At 42.6% G+C, this 22,716-nt stretch overlaps 2 protein-coding genes across 3 annotated transcripts in view; one reads left to right on the top strand and one right to left on the bottom strand.

The window, feature by feature from the left end:
• The window catches only part of ORC3 (origin recognition complex subunit 3), a 75,568-nt gene extending 69,334 nt beyond the window's left edge, over positions 1–6,234 (bottom strand). Inside the window, exon 1 of the mRNA XM_065400753.1 lies at positions 6,152–6,234. Coding sequence (XP_065256825.1) covers positions 6,152–6,175 — 24 coding nt within the window. The 5' untranslated portion in view covers positions 6,176–6,234. The remainder of the gene's footprint in view (positions 1–6,151) is intronic.
• Positions 6,235–6,333: 99 nt separating this feature from the next.
• RARS2 (arginyl-tRNA synthetase 2, mitochondrial) overlaps positions 6,334–22,716 on the top strand; it is a 59,306-nt gene continuing 42,923 nt past the window's right edge. The window contains exons 1-5 of one of the 2 annotated variants that reach the window (XM_065401571.1): positions 6,509–6,574; positions 14,628–14,701; positions 16,438–16,543; positions 20,024–20,107; positions 22,141–22,238. In XM_065401571.1, coding sequence (XP_065257643.1) covers positions 6,536–6,574; positions 14,628–14,701; positions 16,438–16,543; positions 20,024–20,107; positions 22,141–22,238 — 401 coding nt within the window. In that variant the 5' untranslated portion in view covers positions 6,509–6,535. Of the gene's footprint in view, positions 6,575–14,627; positions 14,702–16,437; positions 16,544–20,023; positions 20,108–22,140; positions 22,239–22,716 lie in introns of both variants that reach the window. The other variant, XM_065401570.1, reaches the window with a different exon arrangement.

Here is a 22,716-nt window from a genome sequence, read left to right as displayed (position 1 = left end):
CAGTGCAGATGCCTCAATGCTGAAAAAATGTGCATGAATTTTCCAAGCATAGCTGCATTCCATGCAACACCACACAAGAGCACGCAGTTCATAAATTATATTTTGTAGTTAATCTTATGTGGAGAATTTTGCTGCTACTTTAATGTATACATAAAGACTCTGCAGTTACCCAATGTAATGAACAGCTGTGTTAGTTTTCACATCATTCTCCATAACTTGATATTTTCAGTTCAATACAGGATGCATTTCTAGGAGAGATGCTCTGTCTAACCCAACACAAGTTATTGGGCTCAAGGGTAACTGGGTAAAGTTTAATGGTCTGTGATATACTGAAGGCCAGACTAGATGATCTACTGGTCTCTTCTGGATTTAAACTCTATGGATCTGTTAATCTACAAGTACTTTTGTATATGTCCAGTGGTATATCTTATCACACATACTAAAAGCTATTGAAAAAAGTGGAAGGACAAAAAAATAATAAAATATCATGATTATTCAGAGTATTCAATTACCTGGAATGGTTTCACTGTAGAGAGCTACATTGGAACCTCAATTTGTAATGCAGTATACAATAAGCCATTATGATATTAACCAGAATAGTAATTTATGCAGTCTAATTTGGTCAGGTCAGGACCACTTTATGCATAAGTGGATTATGCAGTTAAGTGCAACATAGTATCTTTCATTCGGATAGGTTTCCAAAGTGTATTGGAAACAGAAGAAATCCTTTAGTTCACCTACTATGCACTCATGCTAGGGTGAACCACACCAACTGAAACAGTACACAGCAAAACTACATATTAGCTTAAGACAGGAAGTGAGGAATATTATATCCAATTGAAATGCAGGGGAAATAAAATATTTTAACTACTCAAAGTGGGACAGTCCAACAGAGGCAGCACTCCCACTCTTAACAATAGTGGTGAGGACCTATATTTTATATCTCACCTGAAAGATAATCTCTCTTGAGATCCAATGTCTCCTAAAATCATGCAGGAGACGTACGTTCAGTACTGACTCAGAGGAAGAGTATCACCTACTGAATTTACCAACACTATTTCCTGCAGCACCTGAATTTTCCCTTTGAGGTTTCCACTCTAAGCACCTGCTCACCAACTGTGCTTGGCTTACAAAAATCTGATGATATCAGAGTGAAGTAGCAAGGCTACAGCACATCTATGTGAAAGGACAACAGGATATATTTAAAACTGTAAGTCCTAATTAGTTTTGTTTCAAAACACCTGGAGTGGGGGAGGTGATGTCTTACTTTGGGAAAATGTCTGTTTCTAACTACAATATGGTGCAACAAGTGGTTTCTCAAAGGAGGGAACTAGGCTTTCAAAATAACGTATATGGTTTCACAATTTATAAAAAAACATTTCAAAAATACAAAGCTATTTGTGGTTAAAAATGATTATAGTTCCTAAAAGGAAAAAAAGTAGGACGTCAAAATATATCAGATACAGTGCATTTAAAAATAACAGCAAAATGTAACTTGAAAGGAAATTCAAGTTGCTATTTCTGGAATGGAACAAACATGATAAAGTACAACCCCTATAAAACATGAAGTGGGGATTCAATGCCCCACCATGAAACACCATAGGTTCCCATCATACCAATGACAACAGAGAGAATAAATGCAATACTCTTCTCACAGAGATGACATACAATGCTGGGAAAGGACTTTGCGGAGGGATCTACACTGGCATTTTTACCCATGTCATCTAACTCTGATCAGAACAAGTCAAGATGACATGATGGTAAAAATCAGATTGCCCCGTGCAATGGTGGGAGTTTCCCCTAAAAATGTCAGGGTACACAATGCTACAGAGTAAAAAGAAAAAGGAGAACCACTGTAGAAGATAGATGCCACAAGCAAGGGACCTTGCAGTCCTCTAGAGCAGTGTTTCCCAAACTTGGGACACCGCTTGTTTAGGGAAAGCCTCTGTCGGGCCAGGCCGGTTTGTTTACCTGCCGCGTCCGCAGGTCCGGCCGATCGCGTCTCCCACTGGCCGCGGTTCGCTGCTCCAGGCCAATGGGAGCTGCTGGAAGCGGCAGCCAGTACGTCCCTCGGCCCGTGCTGCTTCCAGCAGTTCCCATTGGCCTGGAGCAGCGAACCACGGCCAGTGGGAGCCATGATCAGCCGGTCCTGCGGACGCAGCAGGTAAACAAACCGGCCCGGCCCGACAGGGGCTTTCCCTAAACAAGCGGCGTCCCAAGTTTGGGAAACACTGCTTTAGAGTATTCACTACAGACCTACTGCCAAGTAACACATAGCTGAGAAGGAAGCCCCCACATTTTGAATTCAATTTTGAGACCATTACTCCCTTGTAAATAGCTGCCACAATCCTAACCCTAATCTTAAACCAGATCTAAACTTCTAATTCAGAGTCAAGAGACTTACAGGAGTGTACATCGACAGCAAACACTATTTCATTTAAATCTTTGATCACCAATATTAGTCTCATGGGGGACACAGGAGGAGTGCTCCATGGCAATAGAAGGAAGTGCCAAACCAGATTTGTGTTTAAAAAAAAAAAAAAAAAAGCAGTCTCTATCTGCAGCAGCAGAGCTAGTGCTCAGTGCAGCTGCATATCAGCTTTACTTCTATCCATTTTAAGATGTCACGAACATGCACCGAACACATCTGTTTTTTGGCAGGGTCAGAATGTGAAGTGTAATGAAAAAGGTACAGCAGACAAAGTGTGTTACATCAGTCACAAGCACTGCAGCGCACCAAACACACACAAAATATCAGGATAATCCACATAAAATGGGCAGCAGCAGGAGGTATGCACACAAATGTATAATCACTGGGGTGTGTTTGATATACTGCACAGGCGATACAAAAAAACGGTGTTACACTGTGGGAGGGAACCTGATAACCCCTTTGATGGGTGATTTATAGGATAGAGAATATCAAACAAAGGGATTCACACGCTCTCATTCCCTCTGTGGATAGGTCTTCACTGCAGCTCACGGCACGCTTCCTAGCATGGGTAGACAGACACACGCTGCTCAGCTTGAGCTAAAAATAGTAGTGTGGCCACAGTAATGCAGGCGGCAGCTCAGGCTAGCTGCCTGAGTACAAACCCACCTAGCTACCTTTCTCATATACGGTTAGCCTGAGTTGTCACAACCACACAGCTATTTTTAGGAGGTTAGCCTGCGCAGACCCAGTGCACCTATCTACTCGTGCTGGGAAGCATGCCAACAGCTGCAGTGTATACATACCATGTATGTATCATAGGCAGAATACAAACTATTATTAAGGTTGTCTGACACTTCCCAATATAAGACTCAGTTTTCAGTTGCTTATAACTTTGTGAATTTTACCCATTTGGGCGGAAATTTTTCAGGCCTAGTATCTGCCTCAGTCTGAAGTGTAAGTGTAAGTGTGTGAAAATTCCAGCTAAAATGGTTTAGCTGCTTCTGAGAATTAGGCTAGAGAAAAATATGTTGTTTTGCCCTAGTAAAAAAATTCTGGCAACCTTTTCTTTGAATAGCTCTAGTGACCCAATGCTGTGGAACAGGGACTTGAAACGTGGCAGGAGAGTGCCTTTTCCAGGGATGGGCCTTTTGCTGTCCCTGTGAAAATTTACCCAAATTCTGCCAAGTTGCAAACCTTTGAAAAATCGCAACTCACCTATGCTCACTTAAGACTTCTTCAATTTTAGCAGATAATATATCTGAAGATTCCATTCTCACTAAGCATGTTTGAGCTTCTCACAGCTCCTCATGCGGACCTCCAGAGTCCAGACTGCATATGTGCCATCTCCATAGTGCGACTGAGCATGCTCCCTCCCCCCTCACTGGGTCCCAGCCCCAGCCCAAGCACACCACAATTAAACAAACCCATGAGCCCCAGTCAGGCCAGTCACAGGTTTCAAATTGCAGTTAGACATATTCTCAACGGCCTGCTCTGCTGGCATCCAGGTCGCTAGAAGAGGAAGCCATCCAATTCAAAAACAGAGGATACAAAAGCTGGACTAGGGGTAAGAAAAGGAGTAGACTGGACAAGGCATCTGATGAAACTGAGACTGAAAGGGGGAGAGAAACTGGGATTGGCTGGGGAAGGAGGCTGGGACTGGGAGTTGGGGGCAGAGGGAAGGCTGGAACCTATTGAGCAAGCAGACTAGGAACCAATGAGGGAAAGAGTGGAGGGGAAGGGAGTGGGAGCCAGTTTGCAGAGGTGAGGGAAAACTAAGATCAAACAAGTAGTTTGGGTCCAGGGGGGAAATGGGACTGGCTAGACAAAGAGACAGAGTCAATGAGCCAGGTAGAGGGAAGACTGAGGTTGGATGAAGTGTCCAGGGAGGGAGCCTAGGACTGGGAGCCAGCGGGGACAGGAAGGGGAGAGAGAGATTGGACAAAGAGCTGGGACTGGTTAGACGGGAAGGGGCAGGAGACTGGGACTGAGACACAAAACAAGCCTGAAGGGTGAGGAACAGGACTTGCTGGGCAAGGAGACAGGGACCAGAATGAGAAGCCTGAGGAATGGAGATTGGGACAAGAAACCAGGGGTGAGAGAGATAAGACCTGTTCCTATCCCAGTCCTCTTGTCCCTCATCTCTTGCTAGCTCTGTTTTGGTCATAGGAGTTTTGCAGGAAGGCTTTAGTGAAAAGATAAGACTTGGATTTTGATAATGGTCAAGCTTGGGTTCAATGGAAAGTCCTGCCCCCAACATCCAAATATCTAAAATTAATCTTTGGCTGCACTGTCTGCATGAAGCACTGGATTTTGGTTGGTTATGGATAGTTAGGTAATCTTTGAGTCAAATTCTAGACCAGGTAGAGTAGAGATTAGTACCCTGGTCCAAAGCCTATTTATGTCAATAGGAGTCTTTCCACCAAGTTCAAATGACTTGAGATCAGACCCTAGGACCAGGACTTCAAATTCAGTTCTGAAGAAAACTAGGAGTTAGTGGCATGCATGGAGTTCTGAAATAATGTACTCACATTGATTTTGATGCTTAACAGATAGGTTTTTGCATGAGGGTAGGACCTGTACCTCATCCACAAGTAAAATGAGCTGTAACAGTGTAATCTGTGGGGATGAAGCCATGGATCATAGTAGCTAGGTCCAGACTTTGGGCTGAACACTATTTTGCTTTTATTTTTATTCTGATTTCTCTTAATTGATGGTTGTTGGTCACACACATTTTTATGAATAGTAGGGTTGTTTATAAGTTTAGAAGTCTGTATGTTTTCAATTATCAGCATCATTAATTAACAAAACACACTGATATTCTGTGGTATAAAACTGTGAATAAATAATATCCCATGCCCTATATCATATCCACCTCCTCACTGTTACAAAGCCTGTGTAAATCTCTCTCACTCTAATATCACCCCTACCTCTGCACAGTCTAACACAATGTACATGACACAATAGCAGGGCAGCATATTAATCACACTTCTGTAGCAAAATAAAAATTACATATCCCCATGGTCTCTATCCCGCTCCTCCCTGCAGCAGGACATAGTATCTGTACATATCTCCTCTGTTATATATCACATGCTACTGTTGCTGGGTGTCAGGGACAGATCCTGCCAGAACTTATTTAACTTTAGTCACGTGAATAAAGTTCTGCACGTGCTTCAATGTCTGGAAGACAATCTGGCTGTACAGACACAGCATCTGCTCCCTGTGAGTGTTTCTGGAGCTGCAGTATATGTATTTACAGTACAAGAAAAAAACAAATGCAAGGCTGCTATAAACAGGCATAACAAAAGGAATCAACACTACTCGCTCCTGCTCTAACGGTGAAGGTGGCCCCGGGGAACGTGTGTGTGGGGGTGTCCCTAGGGGATGGGGATACACAAACAGCCTGCCCCCCCCCCCAGTGCACACGTGCCTTGCGCCCCACCTCCCTGCTGTTACACCTGCTTCCTACCCGCCCAGCAGCCCCACAGGAGAGAGGGCTCCTCTCCAGCCCCACGTCCGGGGGGGGGGGGGGCTCCACTCCAGGTTCCTTCCTGGCGGAGCTCCCGTGGGAGAAGTCCCCTAGCGCCCTGGGCGGACAGGCGAGGAGCGGGACAAAGCGCGCCGCGGGAGCCGCCCGATCCGGGAGCTGAGCTGCCACAGGCCCCCAGCGCGCGGACCAGCAGGGCTGCCACGAAGGGCTCAGTGACCCCCTCTTCTACCCACCTTGGAGACGGAGCTCGTGCTCATTCTGCCCCCACGCGCTCCTGTGTCCAGCACCGCAGCCCACTCGAGCGAGTGCGCGAGAAGTTACTGGCGCATGCGCAAATCTCCGACAACAGGGCGAGTTCACTTCCTCCACTTGCAGAGTGAACTTGGAAACTACTTCACCCCCTATACACAATAGGATGGTCCATCCCCTGCGGCTCCTCCCCGCGAGCGGCCCGGCTCAAACACCGGCGCGGGGGGGAGAAGGAGCTGCTTATCCCCCCGAGGGTTGTACAGTTCGCCGCCCCTTCAGCAGCGACAGGAAGGAACGGCTCCTCCCCTCTGGGCTAGTCCACGCGTGGTGGGGACGGGGGTGCACGCGCGGCTCGTTCGATGTGAGCCATGGCGGCTTGTCTCTTTCGGAGGAGCATCGCCTCTCAGGTAGCGTGTCCCCTGCGCAGAGACGCTCCCTGCCGCTGCACATGGTCCAATCCCCTCCTCCCGGGGATCCATGTTGGGACCGTCCGACTGTCTAACCCCCCCAGCGCTTGAACCCCCGGCTCCCAAACTCCCCTTTGGCCCTGCCGCCCCCCCCCCCGGCCGAGCTGTGGGATGTGCGTATAACTGACCCCACGTGCCCGAGTCCGCGCTGCCAGGCAGCCCGGGGTCCCGCGGACGCTCCCGGGGCCTGCACGGTGTGATGTCAAACCCGGGGAGTTAAACTGGCGCAAGAAGCTGTGTGGACACTCGGAGTCCAGTTTGAACCAGGCACGTGTCCTTGATGATAAACCTAGATGGGACCAGTGTGACTGGAAAAAGGCTAATGTAGTGTCCATCTTTAAAAAGGGGAAGGAGGAGGATCCGGGGAACTACAGGCCAGTCAGCCTCACCTCAGTCCCTGGAAAAATCATGGAGCAGGTCCTCAAGGAATCAATTCTGAAACACTTAGAGGCGAGGAAAGTGATCAGGAACAGTCAGCATGGATTCACCAAGGGCAAGTCATGCCTGACTAACCTAATTGCCTTCTATGATGAGATAACTGGGTCTGTGGATGAGGGGAAAGCAGTGGATGTGTTATTCCTTGACTTTAGCAAAGCTTTTGATACTGTCTCCCACAGCATTCTTGCCAGCAAGTTAAAGAAGTATGGGCTGGATGAATGGACTATAAGGTGGATAGAAAGCTGGCTAGATCATCGGGCTCAACGGGTAGTGATCAATGGCTCCATGTCTAGTTGTCAGCCGGTATCAAGCGGAGTGCCCCAAGGGTTGGTCCTGGGGCTGGTTTTGTTCAATATCTTCATTAATGATCTGGAGGATGGCGTGGACTGCACCCTCAGTAAGTTTGCAGATGACACTAAACTGGGAGGAGTGGTAGATACGCTGGAGGGTAGGGATAGGATACAGAGGGACCTAGACAAATTAGAGGATTGAGCCAAAAGAAACCTGATGAAGTTCAACAAGGACAAGTGCGGAGACAGAAGAATCCCATGCACTGTTACAGACTAGGGAGCGAATGGCTAGGCAGCAGTTCTGCAGAAAATGACCTAGGGGTTACAGTAGATGAGAAGCTAGATATGAGTCAACAGTGTGCCCTTGTTGCAAAGAAGGCTAACAGCATTTTGAGCTGTATAAATAGGGGTATTGCCAGCAGATGGAGGTACGTGATCATTCCCCTCTATTCGAAATTGGTGAGGCCTCATCTGGAGTACTGTGTCCAGTTTTGGGCCCCACACTACAAGAAGGATGTGGAAAAATTGGAAAGAGTCCAGCAGAGGGCAACAAAAATGATTAGGGGGCTGGAGCACATGACTTATGAGGGGAGGCTGAGGGAACTGGGATTGTTTAGTCTGCAGAAGAGAAGAATGAGGGGGGATTTGATAGCTGCTTTCAACTATCTGAAAGGGGGTTCCGAAGAGGATGGATCTAGACTGTTCTCAGTGGTACCAGATGACAGAACAAGGAGTAATGGTCTCAAGTTGCAGTGGGGGAGGTTTAGGTTGGATATTAGGAAAAACTTTTTCACTAGGAGGGTGGTGAAGCACTGGAATGGTTTACCTAGGGAGGTGGTGGAATCTCCTTCCCTAGAGGTTTTTAAGGTCAGGAGTGACAAAGCCCTGGCTGGGATGATTTATTTGAGGATTGGTCCTGCTTTGAGCAGGGGGTTGGACTAGATGACCTCCTGAGGTCCCTTCCAACCCTGATATTCTATGATCTTCTGTCCCACCCCGTGCTTGGCACCGGCCACGCAACTTCTCTGGGTTCATTCCTCTGGATCTCCAGCCTCTCCTTTAGCAAAACAGCCTGTCTTGCTCTAGAAATAGGTGGCGATGGAGAATGCCCCGCCACCCTTGGTAAATTGGTGCACTGGTTACTTACTCGCACTTCACTGTTAAAAATTTATACCTTATTTCCATGCTGAATTTGTCAAGCTTCAACTTCCAGCCAGTCTTCTAGGCTGAAGAGTCCATTATCCAATATTTCAGTTTATTTTAAATGGATTAAAGGAATTTGTTTAATCTAAACCTCGAAAAGATGCTCTTAAACTAAAATAAGAGCACCTACTAGGTCTTTGCACCAGTTTCAGTTAAACTGGTGTTATTTTTTTCACATAGACAAAGTCCTGAGACTGGTCAGATACACTGCTATTGTTCAGATCTCTAGGGGCAGAAGTGAAATTGTCAAGCATCAGGTCAGGTTTATGCTGTTCCAATGTGTGCTCTGGCCAGGAGGTTCTGGGATGAGAGTAGTGAACACACAGGCTCCTCCTTTCTTTCACTAGACAGAGGAGTGGGGATGAACCTTCAAATGTATCATGTGTAAGATTCCAGGATTGTCACTCTAAAGTGTCACTCTTTAGTCACTCTAAAACCTGAAGTATCTGAACAGTCAGTGTGAAGCAATGGAAACAACTACAAGCATACTTGAGAGCTCTTTTTGTTTAGAAATATCACCAGGTTCAACCACCATTGGAATTTGCGGTCTGTTACTGTCCAGTGTGAAAGTTCTCAGCCATTTTTGGCTTTTTACACACATGACTTTACTAATTACACCCATGCATCAGTATAGGCTTTCAGTTACTAGTACACTGAGGGTACGTATAAACCGCACACTTCTTACAGCAGTGTGTAGGGTATATATACTGCATGCCCCCACTTGCCAGTATAAATAGCAATGTTAGATGATGAGGCACTGCTTAGGTGAGTAAAGATACACCAGAACCTTTAGGGTATGAACCCCAGTACAACTTTACACGCCCAAGCAGTGCCTCCCCCATCTACACTGCTATTTTTTAGCAGTGTAGTGTCCCGCTGATGGAGTCTTTCCCTGATGAAGAGGAAGGCTCTAGCAGAAGGAAACGTAGCCCCAGCAGGCTGCCAGAGCCTTTCCCTGCCACTGTGAAAGACTCTAGCAGCACGGAAAGGTTCCAGCAGTATAGGGTTAGATAGGTATATAAAGGGTTTAATAGGTTTGGCTAAATAATATATATGCTTTGCAGTTTATGTAAAATGCAGGTGTTTAGCAGTCGTGGGACGGCCTTGAAAGGTGCTATGCTTGATTGAAAATACTGGGCTTGGAATGTGGCTGAAAGGTAACTGATAAGCTAGGAGAAAACTCTTTGAAGAAAAGCCCCAATTATCAAGATGGTTCTGACTGATTTTAACAAAGAAAGGAATTCAAGAAGCAGTGACCATTGTCATGTTCGTTCCAATAGTAAGGTATAAAAGGGTAAAGTCTTCAAAGTGCCTTGCTAGTACCTGCTGTTCAGTTGGAGCCAGCCAACATGGGTTTGAGCACCCTAGGTCCAGTCCTGTTGTAAGTAGCTGATCAATGCTTATAACTTCATGCTACTGTATGGTTGTAATTATTGCTTAGGCATTTAAGGCACGTTTGGATAAATACCATTCAGCCTTTGAATGTAATAAAGGTATTTATGGTTACATTGATGTTGTGGTGATACCCTGTATTAGTAATAATTAAAGCTGCGAGTTTGTCACGCAAGTCACTTTCTGTGACTTTCCATGACTTCTGTAGTGGCCAGTGTGGCTGGCCCGGGGCCAGCTGCACCGGCTGGTGCTGAGGCAGTCTCAGACCCCTGTCCCCCAGCAGCAGCAGGAGTTTGGGTGGGGGGCTCAGGGCTGGGGGTTGGGGCATGGGAGGGGGTGAGGGCTCTGAGCAGTGCTTACCTCGGGGGGTGGGGGCTCCCTGGAAGTGGTGACATTCCTCGGCTCCTAGGGGAAGGCGTGGCCACGCAGCTCTACGTGCTGCCTCCTCCCCAAGTGCCAGCTCCACAGCTCCCATTGGCTGGGAACTGCGGCCAATGGGAGCTGTGGAGCTGGCGCTTGGGGAGGAGGCAGTATGCAGAGCTGTGTGGCCGTGCCTCCGCCTAGGAGCTGAGGGCTATCGTCATTTCCGAGGGGCCGCGGAGCCGGGTAGGGAGCCTGCCAGCCCCAAACACCGACCCCGCAGCACCAGTGGGGGTCCCGGGCTGTGCGCTGCCACCTGCCCCCACGGCACCCCCCGGCCCAGCTCCCCGAGCACCTGCAGTGCCCCCCTGCCTTCCCTCCCCAGCACACGCAGTACTCCTGTCCGCCCCCCTTCCCAAGATTTAGTCAGGGGTTTATAGTACAAGTCATGGACAGGTCACGGGCTGTGAATTTTTGTTTAGTGCTCGTGACCTGTCCATGACTTTTACTAAAAATACCCATGACTAAAACGTAGCCTTAATAATAATAATTCCAACAGGCAGCTCCCCGCTGCCAGAGTATTTCACTGACGTGTATAGCTGCGCAGCTTGTCACTGTGGTGTGTCACTACACGTAGCTTACATACTGCCACCAGTGGCGTGTGGTGTAGACTTAGCCTTAGTAACCATAGAGGTTGGCATCCACTCACTTTTATTTAGTGAGTGCGTAGTCGGCTAGCCAAGCGATGGCATCTTCAGTGGCGTGATGCAGGTGTAGGCCACGCTGAACCTAGTCAGCAGGCATTCATCGACAATGTGCGTCATCGTCTGTGTTGCGCCGCAGCTGCACAAAGGGCTGTCACGAAGGCCCCAGTGATACTGGTTGGCTGCACAGAGACCTTGCCTGGTCTGGAACCTGTTCAACAGGGACCATTGGCAATGGGGCAGGTCAAAACCACGGGGGGCAAATTGTGAGGTTGGCGACGAGGGACTGGTTGGGGATTATAACAGATATCCATTCCTCTCGCCAGAGTGTTTCTGCCCTAACATCCTGGCGTGGCCGATGAGACCATAATGGGCGATGTGATGGCAAACGTGCAGCTGGTGGTTTAAAAAGGTCATTGTGCAGGGTAGGCTTGAGTTGGCACATACTTTCTCCAGTAATTTGCCAGTGGCAACCTCTTGTCTGATATGAGGAGGAGCAATATTGCTCAGAACTGGAAGCCATCGGAGTGGAGTCGGACGCAGGGTGCCGGAAATGATACGCATGGCAGCAAGTAACTGCGTATCCACCAGTTTGATGTGTGACGATCAACTCCAAACTGGTGTGCAATACTCCACCACCGAATACGAGATGGCAAGAGCTGACGTCTGCAAAGTTAGAGCACGAGTACCCCATGACGAACCTGCCAGTTTGCTAAGAAGATTGTTACGCGTCTTAACTTTAGTTGCTGTCTTCTTCAGGTGGGCATGGTAACTCAGTGTGTGGTCTAAGGTCACACCTAGATAGACCAGTTCTACTTCATGCTTCACCTTCTGACCATCCACTCACTGTAACAGTTTTACTAGCTGCACCAAGGTCATATCTCAAACTATGTATGAGAGTCCATTCTAAAATGGGAATGGAAGACCTATAAAGAAAACCAAGGACACTGACTCTCTTTTTCTTGAGGACATCTGGAGTGCTGCTGACAAAAGTAACTAATGCCCACCCAATCACTGGCATTGAAAACCACTAAGGGCAGCAAATACAGGTTCCAGGTGGAAGCTCTTCCTTGGCAACTGAGTGGGCCACTGAAGAAGAAACTGCATTGAGAACAAGAAGTGGCTTTGTGATTAGAAGGCCATTGTTATTCAGAGACAGATTAGTTTGTGGTGATCAGTTTTGGTTGGTATCATGCTTTATTGTCATTTAATTAAAAAAAAAAAAAGTAATCATGAATCAGTGGATGCTGTTGAGGGTTACCATACTTCCAGGATTGCCCTGGGAGTCTCCAGTAATTAAAGATTAACCTTTAATTAAAGATTGTCATGTGATGAAACCTCCAGGAATACGTCTGACCAAAATTGGCAACCCTAATATTGTCCCCTATCATTTGACATGTGACTTTGTAACAGATCCAGGTCATGTGAAGGGGGCTATAATAAAAGGAGCCTCTGAGCAAGGGTCCAGGATCCTTGTCATCATGGTAGGAGTCCAGACAGTGGTAGCTTTTCTGGGTGGTGTCCCTGGGTAGTGTGGCCCCTCATTTTACTTAAGTCCTTTGGTCTAGTACCCTGGCTGTTAAGTATGTAGTAGCTTTTAAGTCCTATGTATCAGGGAAGGTGTGGGTAGTCTGGGGTGTGAGAAAGATTGACTAGATAAATTAGGAAAAAGAATTAGGGCTTTCACAGAATAGAGGGAGGGAGAAAGAAAGAAAGTAAAAGATATTGTAGGAAAGAAGAGAGGGGTACATGGAGTGATGCCAGGAAGGGAAAATATGAAACAAAAGCAAAACTGAGTTAGTGCTTGTCTACATATGAAAGCTAATGCGGAATAAGGCAGGGGGGGTGGAATTTAAAGTGGATTAACTATTCTCATTAACTCCACATGTGGATACACTTATTCCAGAATGAAAGTACCTTATTCCAAATCATCTTAATCCATTTTGGAAGTGGATCAGGAATAGTTATTCTGGAATAATTCCCCATGTAGAGAATCCCTTAGTGAGTTACTTTTAAAAAGTTGATTGATGTGTTAAAATTAAATATAGCAAATGAACAGTAAACTGTCTAATCCTTTCATTTGCAGGGAGTGTGGTCTCAGGGACATGGTGACATGGATTTTTCACCCTGGCTAGCACATTCAGTTTTCAGGCTAGTAAGTGTTGAGTGAATTTTTCAAGCACTTATATAAAACCATAAATACAGTATCTTGCATTGCCATACTGTACAAGATGATACAATATAGTATAACAAAACAGTTCATATTTATTAGAAGACAGCCACCCACCCTTTAGGAGGAAGTGGCTATTAGACTGATGACTTTTTCGTGATCTCTGATAGAGAATGTCGGCTCCCATCTTTTTTTTTCTCTGTAATTATTAGTGAAGAAGGAATGTACCAGATTTCAAAAGTATAATTCAAGCACATGATTTAATATGAGATTTGTAAAGAGATGCAAAGTTGATAAAATTAAGATATTGGAAGGCTACTGAGAACAGCAGGAGACACAGCTCTGGTTTTTGTGTGAGAAGAGAGAACAGGCTGATGTTAAAAAAGCAGAATTAGCAGGCAACAGAGTAGAGAGAGAAAGGAATAAGAACAGTGAGTAAGGTTGGAGAGGTCCATTTAGGGCTTAAAAATAAAATCTACTGTCCCCTGATTTTCCAAAGGCTTTTAAAGTGTTAACATTAATCTCTCAGACTCTGACTGCCTCTGAGCTGCATTTTACTGGGATACAATAAGTTCAGTAGCTAGACCAGGGAACTGGATGTTAGGATTTTTAAATTTTATTCCTAACAGTGAAGTACCTTATTCATCTCTTCTTTGTTCCAGTGTAATGTTTTCTTATTAACCAGGGGTAATTTGAGTGTTCTGTCAGTTTTTCTCATCATATTTCAGTTTGAGGCAAACTGGAGGGGGGTTGTTTTCTACTTAACATTGTTAAATGATTATTACAAAAAAAAATGTAGTCACAAGAATATTCTCTGTTTTTAGGATTTTTTTTTTAACAAAAGGAATCTGATTTTTCTAATGCATTAGCTTCCCAAATTGTGTCTGCTGCTTTTCTGAGCCACTGTTCATTGGCATGTTTTTTGCAGGGAACTTCACACCATGGGCCAAGTTCATCCTTAGCAGATGCAGCTCTTGATTAGAATTGCATCTGCTGCCGCTAGGGCAAAATATAACCCAGTATAACGGAATGTACCACTTATTCAGTTATCCTCATGAAAAATATCTTAAGTTGGGACAGCAATTGATTATCATTCATCTTCCAGGCAATAAATAATTTATGTTAAAATAAAATGTATCTTTTTCATTCCAATAAACAGGTCTCTGCAGTCTTCCTTCTACAAATAAAAGGGGTTTAGAGCTGCAAGTTTTGATTAGTACAGCTTTCTCTAAAGCACCCTTTATATTTTTTCATTGGCTGTGTTTGTAACACATTTTTAAAAACTGATCTTAAAATAGCTTCACTAACATTTTTGCCACCAGTCTGGATGGTAATAAATTTATCAAAATGTATGTCTCATCCACATTGGAGCCTAAACAGGGAATAACTTCACTGAAAATCTTTCTTATTATAGTTTTGATGTGTTTCAAATCTAGCTTTCAAGAGTTTTGAACCTGCCACCAGAAAATTTGATAAAGTCAATATCTGCAGTTCCTGTCTCCAAAAAACGGTAAAGTGTTTACATTTTATGTTCTAATAAAATATTTTTTGTGTGTGGTGCTTAATATTGTAGGATCTCAGTGAGCTTTAAGGGAAATATGAATACAGAAAATCAAACAGTACTGGCTAATATGAAGATTATAATTTATATTTAAATCCCAGTCAATTTTAGAGGCACATTTAACTTAAATCTGTCTCACCGTTTAATTTTTTTTAAAACAAGCTTTTATGAAATCTCAAAACCAACAGAATCACTTCTGATACTTAAAAATTCAATTGAAATAAATATCCCATTGCAGTGCCTGAAATGCAAATATTACAGCACTAAAAATCTGAAAGTGAAACTGATTGAAAATCAATATGAATGTTACTTATACAGACTAACACGGCTACCCCCTGATACTTTTATTTCTATTCTCCTGTCTGAGAGATGCAAAAAGTAAATTGGATTTTATTACAAGTGAAAGAATTCTTAATATAAGGTGTTATATCCTCAAATTGTATACTAGGTGAATATAGTAATTGGGGGAAAATGAAAAAATGTTAATTGTACATTTATCTATGCATCACAGTAGGTTGGGCCTTTCTATAGCCAGGCACATGTTCAATAGTATCAATCTAGAAGGATCCCAGAGTTCTTTCTTTATCCTACAAATGCCTACTATCTGGCATAGAAGTGAGTAGTCTCATTGATGTCAATAGGACTATTCACATGCTTAAAGTTAATCATATGTTTAAGTATTTTGCTGGATCAGAGCTCTACTGCGATAATGTTTATAGGATCAGGCCCGAAATAAAAACAGCATCACCAAAATGGAGCTGCTGCTGGAGCGGGACTGAAAACCATGAGCACATGGCATACAGCACAGCAGTTGGGATGGGGGAGTCTACTACCATTCCCTTAACCTGTGCTCAAGACAGTTTGCCTGACAAAGGAAAAAGGATTCCTTTAAACTAGCTAACCAACTAATTCCACCTATACTCCAGCTGTTCTGTAAGTAGTCTTTGCCTTATAACATCTTTTATACCCCACGAGGTGATTGAAAAATGCTAACACAACTGCATTTTCCATCCTATGATATCATTGGGAATCTGGCTAATTTCCTTAAGTCTGGCAGTCTGTCTCACATATGCAATGTGCTGATTATACACTCGTGAAATATTGTTTGCTTATTAGACTTGGCTTTTGAAAACCACTAAAGATTACAGACATTCTGAAAAGTTTTAGGGAAGTAGTATTTTTCCACAGACTGTGTGATTGCATTATTGAATATTTCTTCCTTAGCCAGTATCTTTCAGACATCATAAATTGTTCAGTTTTGTCCTTTCTCCTTTAAATTGAACAGGAGAAGCCTCATGCACTTTATGCTTGTGTAGGTTACGCACAGTTGTCTCCAGTATCATTTACCTTTTCACTGGTCTGTCTAATAAGTATTGATATTCCTTTTTAGCAGATACTGAAATTAACAAGTGGTTATTGGAAAAATATCTGCTAAAAGTTCCATTATGACTCAGATAAAATTGTGATGTGCTCTTGTGGTTCTTTTCAAAGGATATTGGGAACAGGCAAAACACGTTTGATGCTTTTTGTTGTTTGACATGAATGCTTTGAGTGAATGCCTACATGGAATTATTCCATACTAAAATGGATTATTAACATTTAGTAAATTTCCCCAGCATTTCAATAGATCTTAGTAACAGCAAACTCTGTTTTACCCAATCTCAATATTTTATGTCTTTCTCTAGGCCAGTTGCTGATTTCCAGCTCTTTGTGGGTTCTGTGATAGAGAACAAGTCTAGTGATCGTTCAAAGCCAGATCTTCAGCTTCAAACTCAGAGGCTAGCAGAGAAGGTACTCTGGCACGATAAGCTTCTTTATTTGATACAATAACAAGCTTATTAGATAAAGGAAATGTAGCAAATTCCTTAGAGAAAATGGTACTCACACACAAACAGCTCCTACTGATTCCAGTGACAGCTGCACCCATTTGACTGAGTGTAACATAACAGCAGCCATTTGACCCAATCGAACATGACCTCTTTATGGGAAATTAGAGAAATAGCGTTAGATAAGAGTACTATAAATGATGTCACAGTTTGATTTAAAACAAAAATAACTTGGGAGTAATTAATTGTTCAATGTGACATTGAGAGGTGAAGTCTAAAGTGTATACAGAGTCCATTCTGAGTCCATACTATTTAATATTCTCCTTAATGGTTTAGAGGATTCCATAGATTATAGTGAGATAAAAATGCTGAACTCGGAGGACCATGCAATTGAATCTCTATGGATATAATTCCTAAGATGTAAAAATATAAATATATTAGTAGCCCTGTACTACTGGTCTCCAGATCAAGAATAAGAAATTGAGCCCACAAAGTTGAGACACACCAAAGAGGCAAGTCAAATCTGTAATTGATACAAAGCTGATAAGTATCACAAATGCTTGGGCAAATAGAATTATAATAGGATATGATCTTAATATACTGGAAAAATTGATTACCATAAAAAAACGAGATTCACTAAAAGTGAATGTAAACTAATATGCATAATACACGCATAGAAAGCTGTGTGTAAATACTACAGAAGGATGTTGTTGTGCAAGATTGAATGCATTGCCCGTGCAGTTTTATCACAAAACAAGTAAATATTAAGAATGAGTTACACTGATAGAGTGTCACATGTAAAAACAACTGAAGTAACGATTGAGTGTTGGCTAGGCCTTATTGGGATATTGTATTCAGTTTTGACACTAGACTTCCAACAGACTGGAGGGAGTTCAGAGAAAAGCAGCAAAAACCAAGAGGTTTGGCGAGTGAAACTCTGAGGGAAAGTGACAAGATCTGGGAAAGAGATGAGATGATTGAGGGAAGATGTAACAGGTACTGTGGCCAAGGAGTGCTTTGTGTAGCTCATAGATGAAGAGACAAAGGCCTAAAACCTGTTCTGATTTACACTGGTTGCCCGTAGCCTCAGGGGACTATTCTGGTAGCTGGGGATCAGCTGAGAATAAAGGAGTCCACCCAACCTCCTACACTGGTGGCCAACAAAAGGTTGGTGAGAGCCAATATCACTGCTGTACACCACCTAAGAATACCCCTATGTGTGGAGAATCCTCCAGTGGCCAGCTAAAATGGTTTTAAGGCAACTTAAAAGCACACATATGTATCTGTATATCTAAGAAGGGTAGAACGCAAATTACAATTGAACTAGAATAGAGATGGGATTAGAACACTGAGATATACATTCTATAAAATCAGCAGGGTGTCAAAATAAGGGATTAGATAAAAACAGGCACCTTGTCAAGACTATAAATGTATACAAATGGAAGAAGTTTAGAAGCAAAAATTGGTGAAATAGACTGCCTTGCAATCAACAAGGTTTTTGATATAATAGGCATTATGGGGAAGTGGTGGAATGACAAAAAACATTAGAGACACTGTAATACCTGGTTACAAACTAGGCAGGAAGGATAGACGGGCCAAAGAAGTGGGAGAATAAAGCTGTATTTCAAGGATTCCATAGATTATAGTGAGATAAAAATGCTGAACTCGGAGGACCATGCAATTGAATCTCCGTGGATATAATTCCTAAGCTGTAAAAATATAAATATATTAGTAGCTCTGTACTACTGGTCTCCAGATCAAGAATAAGAAATTGAGCCCACAAAGTTGAGACACACCAAAGAGGCAAGTCAAATCTAACAAAATGAGACTAGTGGGAGACTTCAGCTGCCCACGGGTTAATTGGTCAAATGGCACAGTAGGATAAAGAAACAATTTCTTGATTCTTTGGAACACTTCTTAGAACAGCTAGTTCTAGAGCACACAAGAGATTATTCTTGATTAAGTTTTAGGTAACACACGAGCTAATTCAAGAAATGAAAGTAGCTGAGCTATTAAGTAAGAATGATCGCAATATAAGTAAGGTTCAACATCCAAGGGGAAGGTAAAGCACCGCACAAGTGACACAGTGACACTAAACTTTAGAAAGGGAGATTTCAATTAGATGAGGAGGCTTGGCAAAAAGGCCCTATAAAAAGTAAAGGAAGTAAATTAGAGATGGCATGGTTGCTCCTTTAAAAAAAAAAATAGACCCTCACAAGGCATGCATGCTGCTGAGCAAAAATAGAACCTGAACAGCAAGGAGTAAACCAGTATGGCTAAATGGTAAGGTTTGAGAGGCTATTTGAACCATCCAGAAAGCCTTCAAAATTTGGAAGCCTGATCCTAGTGAAGCCAGAAAACAGGAGCATGAATTAAGGAGGCATGTAGTAAGATAGTAAGAAATTAGAAGGGCCAGAATTAATTTCAAAGAGTAGATATCTAAAGGTGTCAAACAAACAACCGGAGACTCTTTAAATACATCAGAAGCAGGAAGCCTGCAAAAGAATCAGTGGGTCTGCTGGATCAGTAACTGTTAAAGAGAACAAATAAGGAAGGTAAGGACGTTGCTGAAAAGCTAAATAATTTCTCTGCATCAGTCTTCATTTCTGAGATGTTGTGGAGATCCCTATGCTGAATCTTTTCTTTTCTGGTAATAAAGATGGGGTGCTCTCTGAGGCTGAGGTGACAGAAGAGCAGTTGGCACAATTAGATGATTTAAAATGCAATAAATCTCTAGGCCCAGAGGGTACCTCCATGATTTCTGAAAGAGGCCAGTACCAGATGCATACAAGGAAGATGGAAGACACCCGCAGAAGGCAGATGTGGGATAATCTGCCCCCCATATTATATCTCATCCTGATCTTTAATAGTCAGAGACTGGCTTAAATCCTGAATCATGATTTAATATCCCTTCCAAAAAATTTTTTGCATTAATTTTAATAAATCTGAATGTTCTTGATATCCACAGCCCAGTCTTTTCAATCTCTCTTCATATGAAAGTTTTTCCAGGCCTCTGATTGTTCACATTACTATTCTCTGAACCCCTCTAGTTCTGCAATATCCTTTTTCAGATGGGGCAACTAGTATTGGACATTGCAGATGAGGCTATACCAGTGGTGGACAACCTGCGGCCCATCAGGGTAATCCGCTGGCGGGCCGCAAGACAGTTGGTTTACATTGACCGTCCGTAGGCACGGCTGCCCGCAGCTCCCAGTGGCCGCGGGGTCGACTGCCGCTGCTCCCCCGTCGACTCCGCCTCTTGCCACGGTGGAGTACGGTGGAGATGGTTTGGAAATAATGAACGCAAGTCTACCTTTCTATGAGGGGAGGGATTTATTAGATGACCCACTGTACGTCCCTTCCATCCTAAATGATTCTATCCAATATAGTATTGCATGTCTAATGAAGAAAATGATTTATTCACCTGTTTTTATGTGTTTTTTAGCTAAAATGTGATACGGTAGTGAGTGAAATCAGCACTGGTCCAGGAACAGTGAACTTCACAATAAATAGGGAATTATTAGCAAAGGTAAGTGTTTTAATACATGTGAAATATTAACAATAATGACAAAATTAGCCCCTCTACATAGAAATGAAAAACATCTACTGTAGTCTTAGTGTAGAACTTTACATTCAAAACATTCATTGTTTCTGTTTGAAAACCATATATTCCCTCTCTCTAAGGATTGACTAAACAGCTGTCTTTTATTATGCATGCTGAGAATTTGGAATCAGGTTCACAAAGATCTCTTCTTAAAAATATAAGGAAGTCGTTTCTCTGACACGGCTTGATAATTCTGACTTTTCTTCTTCCCCTGTTCCCTTTAAAGGCTAAATTAGGGTCAGGACCTAAAGTGTGCAAGTCAAAAATTTAATCTTGGTTCTTGTGCTCCAAGACCTTTGCTAGTGGTGGAAAATACTATTTTATAAAGACATCTAGAATTGTAATTTTTGCTATTTAGATTTTACTGTATTGTGGTTTGTTACAAAACAGGGAGTGTCTCTTCTTCAAAGACTGGTGGCTAATTGGAAAAGACAGCTTAAATGTTAAATCAGTAACTTGCTGGATGGTAGTTGGCCACTCACCTTCATCGTTGGTAGTATTATCCCAAAGCAGACTGATTTCTGGGTCCTTGTTTTAAGATCCTTAGGGAGATAGATGGATGGTTGGTACAGCTAAACTCAAAAGTCCTTTTGTCGGTTGGTTGCTCAGCTAGTTCATAGAGCTAGGTGCACCATATAGTTGTTCTGAAAATCTAAACCAGAGACTGAGCAGTGGATTTGACAGGTTGTTGTCTTGGAAAACTGACTGCCTGTCTCCTGGGGAAATGAAAATTCTCATCTATATTGGTGAAGCCCAAGAAGTTGCCTTTTCCTGTAAAGACTTTTGCTGAATACTTTTACGTTGTGGTCATCAATGTGTATTTAATAGAAATTAAGAATACTCTCATTCAGTCTGCTTCTTAGTTATTAGTGCTATGTGCACTTCTATTGATTAGATCCTATTTTATTTCTTACCTTATCCTATGAAAAACATTAACATAGTTACAAATGCCATAAAAGTATCATTTAATTTTAAACTGGTTACATATAATCCACCTTAACAATATGTGAATTTAGTGTGACTGTTCTATCAAATTTTTATTGGCTCTTGTTTCAGAGCTGATTAATGGGCAGGATTTGGTCAGATAGTTAAATCAGAGGAAAATGAGACCACTGGCCCGTTGTAATTTTGGTTATTTGGGATGGGCCCTGATACTATAGTAATACTGTAAGTGCCATTATAAGAGCATAAAATATTTCTGTTGAAGAGCAATTCAGTTTCTGTGTTTCTGCATTAGCGGCCTTTAACTGTTTCTGTGGAATCCTCGTATTCTTCGTTAAAATCTTTGCTCTTCATGGATGTATCATACCCTTCAGCAAGCTCTCTCAGTATCTGTAGCCCAACATGCTAAATTTTTGGGACACTGAAATTTCTGTGACAGACAAGTATATACAAAAATGTATTTTTACTGAGCTAATGCAATTCTTTTTTATATATTGAATTAAATAAAAATCTCAATTTTTAATGTTTTTCAATGTATTTTAGTCACCCCTCATAATTACAAGGGACAAAGATGCAAAATGCAAGGTGGTGCAAAATGTTGTGGGGTGAGGGGCCCACTAATCCTAACCTAACCCTACCTCTGAAGTTTCTTCCTTAGCCCTCTAACCTGAGTGACAAATGGTGATATTAGTGGAAATCCGGCTTTTCTGGTTTTCTGGTTTTCACCAAAATCAATGGGGCCTAGAAAATTCCCCGAAATTTTGGAGTTGATGAGATGCAGTTTTCAAAAATTGTTTGTTACAGACGGACATATCAAAATGCCATGGGGTTGAGTGTGGGGCCTTGCTTTGTCTGGCCAACTATGCATATAACCTTCAGTGGGATTGCTTATATGCATAAAGGCTGCAGGATTAAGCTCTTAGGCAATTAGTAAAACATTAAAAAAATTCTTTGTTGATTGCTCTTTTTCTGTCGATGAAGTACTTTTCCAAGCCATTTTTTTTCTTGCTTTTTAGACTGTGTTGCAGCAGGTATTTAAAGGTGGCTCAGAATATGGAATAAAAAGTGAACTTTTCTCTACACTTCCCAGAAGAAAGATAGTGATTGAGTTTAGGTGAGTACATGGGTGAAGTCCTTTTACAAGAATCAATAAAATACCTTATTAATAACAAAGGTGATACTGCTGCATTGTTATATGTATGATATTCAACTACATTAGTACGTGGGTAGCTTATTTGCAAATACAACATAAATCATATTTGGGGCTTTTTCCCCCCTAGAACTGTTAAGTATATCATCACTATTTAGTGTGATAGTTCAAGCCTTGATTTGACCCTCATTAAGAATGTTCTGATTTGGAGGATGATAGTCTTTTTTTGTTTTAATTAATTCTGTTATGAAGAAACTAAAGCTGAATTTTCAGCCTTTAGCCTCCAGTTTTTAGGTTTTAATTGAGCTTCAGTTGTTGTGGGTGCTGTTCTGCACCAACAGTTATTTGCACCTGCAATTTAGATCACTTTGATGCCTACATCCAAGATTTTCAGGAGCAATCAAGCATTTGGATGTCTAAATGTCCTAAACTGCAGGCACAA

Source organism: Emys orbicularis, chromosome 3 (genome assembly GCF_028017835.1).
Source record: "Emys orbicularis isolate rEmyOrb1 chromosome 3, rEmyOrb1.hap1, whole genome shotgun sequence".
NCBI classification, from domain to species: domain Eukaryota; kingdom Metazoa; phylum Chordata; order Testudines; family Emydidae; genus Emys; species Emys orbicularis.
The sequence above is the reverse complement of the archived record's forward strand: the minus strand, read 5'-3'. Positions and strand labels throughout refer to the sequence as shown.